Source organism: Chiloscyllium plagiosum, chromosome 1, assembly GCF_004010195.1.
Source record: "Chiloscyllium plagiosum isolate BGI_BamShark_2017 chromosome 1, ASM401019v2, whole genome shotgun sequence".
Taxonomy (NCBI): domain Eukaryota; kingdom Metazoa; phylum Chordata; class Chondrichthyes; order Orectolobiformes; family Hemiscylliidae; genus Chiloscyllium; species Chiloscyllium plagiosum.
Genome location: NC_057710.1, coordinates 85,252,073 through 85,263,541, shown reverse-complemented (window position 1 = coordinate 85,263,541; position 11,469 = coordinate 85,252,073). Strand labels below are relative to the sequence as shown.

Below are 11,469 nucleotides of genomic sequence, written 5' to 3'. Positions count from 1 at the left end.
CTCTCTTGCTTCCCACATAATCCTCGGATATATCCCATCAGGCCCAGGCGACTTGTCTATCCTCAAGTTGTTCAAAATGTCCAACACATCTTCCTTCCTAACATGTATCTCCTCTAGCTTACCAGTCCGTTTCACACTCTCCTCTTCAACAATACGGTTCCTCTCCTTCGTAAATACTGAAGAAAAGTACTCATTCAAGACCTCTCCTATCTCTTCCGACTCAATACACAGTCTCCCACTACTGTCCTTGATTGGACCTACCCTCGTTCTCGTCATTCTCATGTTTCCCACATACGCATAAAATGTACAGTAGTAGGTAAAGGAATACTAGCCCATGATTTGTTGGACAATTCATGATAATTCTATACATTCAACTTAAAAGTGCTTGCATTCTTTGACAGGTTTCCTCCTGATTGCCTTTTCACAGATTTTGTTTTTTGGTGGGGGTAGGTTCCAGGAACAAATTCATCTACTGCCCCCACCTCAAATATATTTTGAATATGGGCAAGTTGGGCCAACTGCCCCCCTTCTGTATTGTAACAATTCTGTGATTCTGCTCCATACCTCCTTATATTCTCCAATTAAACCCAGTCCCACACAGCCCTGCATACTGTCCAGGCATTGTATACATACGAAACAAATTCTTCATATGACAATATAATGACAACAAATATGGAACACCAGGAAGAGACTAAAACATTGATGCATAAACTGTACTTTAAAAATTAAATTATTGCGAGTACAACCTTATATAAAAAAAACTCTAGTAAGATTTAACAGTGGCTTCAAATACTTCACACTTCTTACTCTTGTCCAAATAATCACAGACTTTTGACAAAAGAGGTTGCAATTAACAATTTCTATAACTGCTTAAAAAGGCAGAAAGCCAACAACTCATTTCAGTTGTCAAAACAGAAGCCCATACTAAACAGATTCTTGTATCAGTATGGGCTGACAGCAAAGCCTGCAATCTTTAGCAATAATTAATTGTAACTAAACTTACCTGAGATGCTGTATGTTTGGAACAATGCACTGATGTGGCACTCGAACAATTTTTGGAGTTCCTGTCGTACCTGATGTTTGCAATATATATGCCAAAAATCCATGCCTCTGGATATCTGTACATTTGTGCACTTGTTTCCTATCCTCTTCAGCAGCTTCTGAGCTGTCTGGTCTTAAATCTCCTATTTTTCTGTAAATTACATATTCTTTATTTTTGGGTTCTGAATCCACATTATTCAACCGCCACTGAATCTTCACAAGTACCACATTTAGTGTTGGTACATCATGTTCAACTTCAATATACAGCCACTTTGACAGAGTCTCCTTGAATTTCTGAAATATAAAATTAGTATGCATTATTTATCAGCTTAGAAAAATTAGTTTCTTTAAGAATTAAAAGTCAAAAATGATTACACAAACATAGGGCATGCATGGTTGCAAAAAAGCAGGTACTGTAAAATATTAATAAATAAAATCTGATGTGACATTACCAAGATCACTCTCCAGTTGGAATCACATTTAGAATTTGAATTTTAGTCAAAGCTCATGATCAAAGTCATTCTGACGCTGAGTGAGAAAATTATGTTTCTGTTGAAAACAAATTGAACTGGGGTTTCTGGTATGGTCAATGGGTTAAAAGAAAGTTTCTGCCAAACCAAATATGAATACTATTATTCTTTTAAAAACATAATTTGCAATGTGAGCATACAGAATTATAGAATGGTTATAGCACTGAAGCAGGCTGTTTGAATCATCCTATCGAGGCTAGTTTTCTGTAAAAGCAACTCACTAAGTTCCACTCCTTTTCCTGTAGCCCTGAAAATGTTTTCTTTTTCAGATAATGATCTAACTCTTTCAAAGGCCTTGACTTGATTTGTTTCCTCCAATACACACTCAGGCAGCACATTCAAGATACAAACAACTTGCTGTGCTAAAAAGGTTTTTCTTCATTTGCCAGTTTATTTAACCAATTGGCTTAAATCGGTATCCTCTTACTCCTGATCCTTCAATAAGAAGAGTTTCTCACTATCCATTCTGACCTACCAATATTAATAGTTATTCTCTTATCAGGAACTGATTTTTCAATTGATTGATTGATTATGGATATCATAATGTGAATTTATCCTGTGTTTAATGCAGAACAATCCCATTCAACTTCAAGATATTCAAATTGTAGAGTTTACCACTTTCATTTAGAATAATATTTTCACATTTATTGAAGGTTTTCCTTTCTACAAACAGATAGACTTACATTCATACTGCTTTTCACAATCTTAGGACTTTCCTAAGGTTCAATAGTCAAGGGAACATGTGATCAAGTTCCACAAAATAGGTTTCTCAGCCAAGTCAAAGTTCATGGAATAAAAGGAACAGTGGAGTTAGAATCAGGAAACAAGTCCTTTTCAGATGGGAGAGAGCACATACTATGGAGAGGCAGGGGCATATTGGTATAATCCAGAATGAAAGGCTAATGCCATGGGGACATGGGTTCAAATCTCATCATGGCAGTGAAATTGGAATACAGTTTTGTTTTTACAAGTCTGGAAAGAGATTTTAGAAACTAGCCTGAAACCATGAAACCAATCTGGTTCACTAATCTCCTTTCAGAAAGGAAATCTACTACCGTCAAGTGTGGCTGAATGTCACGCGACTTCTACAACCCAAAGCAATGCCGTTAAAACTTAGCTACCCTCTGAAATGGCCTAGCAAATCTTCATATACTTCAAGAGCAATTAGGGACAGGCAACAAATGCTAGCCTAACCAGTGACACCCTCAACCCATAAACAAATAAAATAAATTCAGGTTCCCTAGGGGTTATCATTCCGATCACTGCTTACAATTTAAATTAGTGACACAATTTGCCTACAAAGTATAATTTCAAAGTCTGCAAATTACAAATCTTAGAAGTATGTGAAATAGCAGGAGGACCGTGATAGGCTGGCAGAGTGGGCCCAAAGTGTTGAATGGCCTACTGTGCTCCCATTTTCTGTCATAGACTTCAAGATGACAGACAGTGATATTAGGTAGCATGATCAGACATATGATAGGTGAAATTTGATGCAAAGTGGTACATTTTGGTAGGAAGAATAAGGAGACTCAATATAAAAAAAGGTTCCATTCTAACAGAGCAGAGTTGGCTGAAGTTATGCTGCACAATTTGTTGAAATCACAGACCAGGTTGAGACGTGTACTGGATTTTATGAATGACAGCATAGAGTACAAAAGGAAAGAAACAGAACATAGAACAATACAGCGCAGTACAGGCCCTTCGGCCCTCGATGTTGCGCCGACCTGTCATACCAATCTGAAGCCCATCTAACCTACACTATTCCATGTACGTCCATATGCTTGTCCAATGACGACTTAAACGTACTTAAAGTTGGCGAATCTACTACCGTTGCAGGCTAAGCATTCCATACCCTTACTACTCTATAATGGCGAACCTTTATAAATCAATGGTTTAATTCTGAACCCCACGCTTTAGGAAGGTGTGAAGGCATTGGACAGTGTAAAAGAGAGTTAAGAATACTCTGATGGTGACAGACTTCAATTACACTATAGACAGGTGAAACTTTGGCAAGAAAAGGTTGGAGGCTAAGATTTCTGTGGCAAGCCATGCCCTTTCTTGATTGAACTATATAGACGTTCCTTTATTATCATTTAATTAAAATCATGGCTTGTGTGTGTACTTACACTATAAAGGACTTCAATGGCTCAAGGCAGGAATCACCATTACCATGTTAAAGGCAATTAGAAATGGGCAATAAATGCTGACCTAGCCAGTGACAGCCTCATCCCATTAATGAATAAAAGAATGAGAGTTTAGAAAAATAAAATCAAATAATTAAATGAAGCTAATAATGAATATAGTAACTTTGAAACAATTATGAAACAACTTTATTGTAAGAAAAATATATATGGCACACTAATACCCTTTTAAGGAAGGGAATCTGCTAGCATTGGCATATATATCACTTCAAGCACATAAATATGAATGATTTATAACTGCCCTCCGCAATGGCCTGACAAGCCAGCAGTATTCAAGAACATGGTTCATCATCTTCTGAAGAGAAATAGGGATCAGCAAAAGAACACTGGTCTGATCAGCAATGGAAAATAAAATCACATGAATTAGTAAAGGTGATCACGGCCTAAACTAAATAGTGCCAGCTTCAGCAAAATAAATTCATTTAACTACAGAGATAGCATAGAATACATAGATTGCCACGTGGTTCATTTTTGTGGGATCTTTCCTGGATCATACTGTAATAATCCCATTTGCTTTCCCCAAATAGAACTGAACTTTATTCTGCTTGAAAGATTTATCCCATTTCTGCTTAAAAGATGCAACACCTCAACCAATCATTGTGACAGTCTGAACTCCAACAAGCATATCTAATGAAACATGTGTCTGTACAGATATTTATTTTAATGTTGCTTCTAATCTTTAAGTGAACAGTTTAAATAGATGACCTATTGGTAACATAAATAACTGGAGGGAATGGCATAAAAACAGACTGCTAAAAATACTCAGCAGGTGTGTCAGCATTTGTAGACAAAGAAATAAAGCTAATGTTTAGAATTGAAATCAAAATCTCTCCAATTTTTTTTTGGAAAGTAAAATTTTCTCTTCAGCTTCTCCTACAGAATTTCAAGGCTGACACTTTCAAAAAAAGGTGCAGCGATATCTGCTAATAGGAGAATGGTCACTTAGTGACGGTAACTATTTGATATTGCACAGTGTAAGGGAAGGGGAAGTCCATGAGGAAACAATTATTTATATGCTTTAAATGGAGCTGTTTTGATAGGATTTCATGCACTTAAATAACTATACAAACAATATTGCATTAATAATTAAATAAATCCATCAATTTATTTAAAAACAGAAAAAATAGACTACTTATAAAGTTAAAATATAGGAAATGTAAAATATGTCAATGTATTCGTTTTTAAACATTATTTCTTCAGACCTTTATAGCTGTTACTCACCTGTATCATATCTTTCTGAATAAGGATATACATCAGTTTACACCTTTGAATAAAATTTGCTGATAAGTGAGGTGCATTTTCTGGATCAATTGGGCAAAAGGCTGCCCCAATTTGAAGAATTCTGAAAGTGTACAAAAACAGTAACACTAAACATTATTGCTGAAAAAATAACTGTCCTCTTTCTATATAATAAACAGAAGTCTGAAAACAGAAATCACTGACTCTTCCAGTGTTTGTTACACACTGTTCAAATGTGGCTTTTCCTCCGCATTTTAAGTAATTGAAACTCATACTTAAGGCATTGAAATTAGATTAAAAGGACTGTGACAGCTTGGGAACAAAATTAGCCAAGAGGCACTGAACAAAGGTTAATGATAAATGTTTGTTAAATAATTAGGAGTTAGTATATAGTGATGACTCCAGAAATTGGGACAAGGGCTATCTAGATTTTGGTATAAAAAGGCATGATTTTAAAATTGGCAGGTAGTACAAAACGTGGACGTGTTTTAGAGTAAAGGAATAAAGTAGCAGACATCAGTAGGGCATATCCAGATTGCGGAAATGGACAAACACACAGCAGGCCAACTTAAGTGCAAAAACCTGTGGTGGTGCAATTTGAGAAGAAAATGAGGAGAACAAATATAAACAAAAACTGTTCACAATATAATTTTTGAAGCTGATTGTCCAAGTTGACAGGGCCATGGAAAAAGCATATTGGCTTTACTGGCAAAATCATTGGCTTTACACAGACAGCCATAGTAAAGAGCAAGAACATTCCACTTAAACAAACATAAATCATTGCTTAGGCCTCAGATCCCCTAATGTGTTCAAGTATTGGCTCCATATTGCAGGAAAGATGTCCAAGGCTTGGGTAAAGTGCAGAAATAATTTATTAGAACCAGTTACTTCGATTAGAAATTCCCTCAACAAAGCTTTTCTCTAATCATACCAAATTGTTTAAACATAAATTGAATTACCTGCAAGCTTTTGAATTAAAAGGCGCACAACCCTCATCCTCTTAATTTAACATTTAAAGTCATAGAGTCATAGATATGTACAGCATGGAAACAGACCCTTTGGTCCAACCTGTCCATGCTGACCAGATATCCCAACACTTCCTCTGGCAGCTCATTCCATACATGTACCACCCTCTGTGTGAAAAAGTTGCCCCTTAGGTCTCTTTTATATCTTTCCCCTCTCACCCTAAAACTATGCCCTCTAGTTCTGGACTCCCTGATGCCAGGGAAAAGAGATTGTCTATTTGTACTATCCTAAAATCCATAATTTTATAAACCTCTATAAGGTCACCTCTCAGCCTCTGACGCTCCAGGGAAAACAGCCCCAGCCTGTTCAGCCTCTCCCTATAGCTCAAATACTTCAACGCTGGCAACATCCTTGTAATCTTTTCTGAACCCTTTCAAGTTTCACAACATCTTTCCCATAGGAAGGAGACCAGAATTGCATGCAATATTCCAACAGCGGTCTAACCAATGTCCTGTACAGCCAAAACATGACCTCCCAACTCCTGTACTCAATACTCTGACCAATAAAAGAAAGCATACCAAAAGCTTTCTTCACTATCCTATCTACCTGCGATTCCACTTTCAAGGAGCTATGAACCTGCACTCCAAGGTCTCTTTGTTCTGCAACACTCCCTAGGACCTTACCATTAAGTGTATAAGTCCTGCTAAAATTTGCTTTCCCAAAATGCAGCACCTTGCATTTATCTGAATTAAACTCCATCTGCCACTTCCCAGCCCATTGGCCCATCTGGTCCAGATCCTGTTGTAATCTGAGGTAACATTGTATCATTTAATGTTGGGAAACCTGCGTTGGACACTCTAAATTCAACATATTCTTTACAATGGTGTCCTGACTCAGCTATGTTGCAACTAAAGCATCACTTGCTTCACTTTTGCATTACAAGTTGTAAGAATTAAAGCCAAAATAAACTTTTAATTTTATTCAATTTAATAGTGCGCATACATGGACATCTAAATATCTTTTCTCCTCTGATACTGGTCTCCTGCTGCTTAAAAAAAATCCATTCTTTTTTATCAGAACTAACAGTCTTCAGGACTGTTGCCCAAAACGTTGATTCTCCTGCTCCTTGGATGCTGGGGCTGTGGAATTCATTGCCACAGAGCGCAGTGGAGGCCAGGCTATTGGGGGTCTTCAAGGCAGAATTTAATAAGTTCTTGATGACTCAAAACGCCCATCAGCCATAATTTAAATAGCGGAGTGGACTCGATGGTCTTGCTTCCACTCCTATGTCTTATGCTGCCTGACCTGCTGTGCTTTTCCAGCAATGCACTCTTGGACTCTGATCTCCAGCATCTGCAGTCCTCACTTTCTCCTAGTCTTTAAATATTGACATTTCAAAAAAAAACTTTCAAATAGACACCAACTCATCATAAAACTTGATAGTGGCCCAACAAACTGGAGGAAAGGGAACGGCAACACCAAAGGAGAGTTGAGTACGATTTACCCTAAAATGCAGCTGGGCAGGTTTACTGTCGGCTGGCAGTATAAACCAATCATGTAACCGTGGGTAAAATCACAGTGTGAGTGGAGTACTTGTTGCAGCCTATTCCCCAGGGCGAGGACCTGGCTGTAGCTGTAAGACAAGGAGCCTCCGTGCACCTCGCGCTCACTACAAACCGCCGGCCGCGCGCCCTGCACCGCGGCTGCGCACAACACCAGCTCGTGCAGGCGGCCCGGGCTCGCCTCCTCCACCGGCACCGGGACCTCCATCTCCCGTCCGGACCTGGCCTCGCCTTCCGCCGCTTCAGACATCACTGAACATGGCTCTGGGTCACAGACAACAGCACGGCGTCATAAACTCAGCATCCGTTAATATCCACCGCCATTACGAACGGCCGCCTTCAACTGACAAGGGGTAGCGTCATGACGTGAGTTCACGTTCGGCGGTTGCGCGCCACGTGACCGGAAGGTTTCTGTTCCTGAAAACGTGATCATGAACTGTATGGCAACAGCAAAACTGTTTGCAGTTAGGTTAGATAAAATTACAGCGAAGTGAGAACAGTAACGAGGACTTCAGCCACATATAACAGCAATTATGATAATAAACAAGTTTTGGAGGTGCGGGTGTACAAATTTTTTTAAAAATCACACAACACCAGGTTATAGGAGACAGTGAGCACTAATCAAAGTCGGGAGTGTGGCGCTGAAAAAACACAGCAGGTCAGGCAGCATCCAAGAAGCAGGAGGATCTAAGTTTCAGACGTAAGGCCTTCATCAGGAATGAGGCTTGTGGGCCGGAGGTGGTGAGAGATAAGTGGGAGGGGGCTGGGGAAAAGGTAGTTGAGAGTGCGATAGATGGGTAGATGAAGGTGGGGACTATAATTTGGAGATGCTGGTGTTGGACTGGGGTGTACAAAGTTGAAATCACACAACACCAAGTTATAGTCCAACAAGTTTATTTGGAAGCACTGGATTTCGGAGAGCTTTTCCTTCATCTGATGGGTGTGAAGTGTAAGATCATAAGACACAAAATTTATAGCAGAAGTTTACAGTGTGATGTAACTGAAATTATATATTGAAAAAGTCCTGTTTGTTAAGTCTCTCATCTATTAGAATGAGCATGTTGGTTTCAGTTCTTTCATATGTAAATCGCAGACCATTTAAAAGTTACATTCTCAAGTGAACTTTAACAATTGGTGTCATGTTGGCCCAGATAATGTATTGAGGTTGTGAGCTGCCCTGTGTGAGACTGTGCCACAATAGTCAGACTTATTCTAATCAGAAAAAATGGATTTACAGAATTTTACATGGATTCATGCAGTTTTTGAGCAAAGTAAAATGTAATTCTGCAAGTACAAATTCACCCCACAAATTTATGTGTATGTGTGCATGTGGAGTATGTGTGTGGTGGGGAGGTGGGGGTGTGTTGGGAGGGGTTATGAGTGTCTGTAAGAGAGTGTGTGTGTGTGAGTGTAAAGGTAATAATCTGTGAGGGTGCATGTGAGAGTGTGGGAGTGTACATGTGAGCATATGAAAAAGGGTTTATATGAGTGTATGGGTCTCTAGGAAGAGTGTGTGTAGGAGTGTCTGTGTGTCTATGTCTGTCTGATGTGTGTGCGTCTGTCTGTGTGAGCGTATAGTGCAATGGGATCACCTGTAGTGTGACATGAATCCAAGGTCTCGGTTGAGGCCATCCCCATAGGTACTGAACTTAGCTATCAGCCTCTGCTTGGCCACTTTTCGTTGTTTTAGATTAGAGTGGTGCTGAAAATGCACAGCAGGTCAGGCAGCATCAGAAGAGCAGGAAAATAGACATTTCAGGCAAAAGCCCTTCAGGAACGAAGGCAGGGAGCCCTCAGGGTAGAGGGATAAATGGGAGGGGGTGGAGCTGGGGAGAAGCGAGCCCAGAGTACAATGGGTGGATGGGGGTGGGGGATGAAGATGATAAGTCAGAGAGGGGGTTGGAGCGGATAGGTGGGAAGGAGGATTGGCAGGTAGGACAGGATATGAGGATGGTGCTGAGCTGGAAAATTGGAACTGGGGTGAGATGGGGATAGGGGAAATGAGGAAACTGGTGAAATCCACATTGATGCCCTGGGTTTGAAGTGTTCGGAGGCGGAAGATGAGGCGTTCTTTCTCCAGGCGCGGGTGGTGATGGAGTGGTAGTGGAGGAGGCCCAGGACCTGCATGTCCTCGGCAGAGTGGGAGGGGGAGTTGAAATGTTGGGCCACGGGGCAGTGGGGTTGATTGGTGCGGATGTCCCAGAGATGTTCCCTAAAGTGCTCTGCGAGAAGGCGTCCAGTCTCCCCAATGTAGAGGAGACCTCATCATGAGCAACGGATACGATAAATGACATTGGATGTGCAGATGAAACTTTGATGGATGTGGAAGGCTCCTTTGGTGCCTTGGTTGAAGGTGAGGGGGGTGGTGTGGGCGCAGGTTTTGCAAATCCTGCAGTGGCAGGGCAAGGTGCCAGGACGGGAGGGTGGGTTGTTGGGGGGTGTGGACCTGACCAGGTAGTCACGGAGCAAACGGTCTTTGCGAAAACGGAAAGGGATGAGGAGGGAAATATATCCCTGGTGGTGGGGTCCGTTTGGAGGTGGCCGCAATGTCGGTGGATGATGCAGTTTATGCAAAGGTTGGTAGGGTGGAAGGTGAGCACCAGGGGGTGTTCTGTCCTTGTTACAGTTGGAGGGGTGGGGTTTGAGGGCGGAAGTGCGGGATGTGGATGAGATGCATTGGAGGGCAACTTTAACCACGTGGGAAGGGAATTTGCAGTCTTTAAAGAAGGAGGCCATCTGGTGTGTTCTATGGTAGAACTGGTCCTCCTGGGAGCAGATACGGCTGAGGAATTGTCAATATGGGATAGCACTTTTCCAGGAGGTAGGGTGGGAAGAGGTGTAATCCAGGTAGCTGAGGGAGTCGGTGGGTTTGTAGAAAATGTCAGTGTCAAGTCGGTCGTCATTGATGGAGATGGAGAGGTCCAGGAAGGGGAGGGAGGGCCCAGTGTTGGGTTTGAGGCAGGATCAACAGATTCATAATGGAAAAGTCATTGGAGGCAAGATTGAGCCGAAGAATGGCGACATTATTCCAGCAGTGGTGGCATGGCTGCGGGACATGGATACTGGGTACCTGATGGTGGAGGTAATACTTGTCCGGATGCTGAAGCATATGGGAACCCAGGGCAGCTGAATGTTCACAGACTGAGGAATGGATTTTGGGGCTTTGTTTTTCTGGCAGAGGTAAGAGGGGGGTGGGGTGGGGTGTGTGATCTGGATGTTTCCTTTTAGCTGTTTCTTTTATTTCTGCTTCTGTTTTTAATCCTATCTCTTGTATAGGTGGAACCAGAAGATGTTGACTTTGTAAAATTTTCACTGTACTCATGTACTAAAGTACATGTGACAATAAAATCAATCTAATATTCCGTTTCCTTTCCAATAAAAAAACTATTTGCTTTCCTAACTACTTGTTGTACCTATGCACTAACATTCTGTAATCCAGACAATAACACACTCAGATTCCTTTGCATTTCAGGGCTCTGCACTATCTCATCATTTAGATGATTTTTAAAAACCTTTTCTGTTGAAATAGACAATTTCAAGAATGCTTTATCCTCAGCATATGACTTACTCAAAGAACCCCAGTAAATTGTTTAAGTATGATTTTCCTTTTAAAAAACCATGCTGAGTTTGCTAGTGACCTGCTGTAATGCTTAAATAATAGCTTCTAACCTTTTCCCCGTGACAGATGTTAAGCTAACCAACTTGTAGTGTCTGGCTGTCTGTCACCCTTTTTGAATAAATGAATTGTATTTGCTACTTTCATCTAATGGAATGTTCCTCGAATCTTGAGAATTTTGGAAAAGTAAAAACAAATGCATCAATTATCTCTGTAGCCACTCAAGACCATAGAATTAAGTCCATTAAACCCAAGGACTCCTACCCTCCCCTTCACTGTTTTGATCACACAGCACTGCCCTTTGATGTGAAGGG

General features: G+C 40.8%; 1 protein-coding gene across 3 annotated transcripts in view; it reads right to left on the bottom strand.

The window, feature by feature from the left end:
• The window catches only part of aasdh (aminoadipate-semialdehyde dehydrogenase), a 47,275-nt gene extending 39,094 nt beyond the window's left edge, over positions 1 to 8,181 (bottom strand). The window contains exons 1-4 of one of the 3 annotated variants that reach the window (XM_043690450.1): positions 7,482 to 8,181; positions 4,994 to 5,114; positions 1,204 to 1,335; positions 1,004 to 1,173 (exon numbers count right to left, since the gene is read on the bottom strand). In XM_043690450.1, the coding sequence (XP_043546385.1) occupies positions 1,004 to 1,173; positions 1,204 to 1,335; positions 4,994 to 5,114; positions 7,482 to 7,789 (731 nt within the window). In that variant the 5' untranslated portion in view covers positions 7,790 to 8,181. Of the gene's footprint in view, positions 1 to 1,003; positions 1,336 to 4,993; positions 5,115 to 7,481 lie in introns of all 3 variants that reach the window. The other 2 variants (XM_043690440.1, XM_043690458.1) reach the window with 2 other exon arrangements.
• Between the last annotated feature and the right edge of the window lie 3,288 nt (positions 8,182 to 11,469).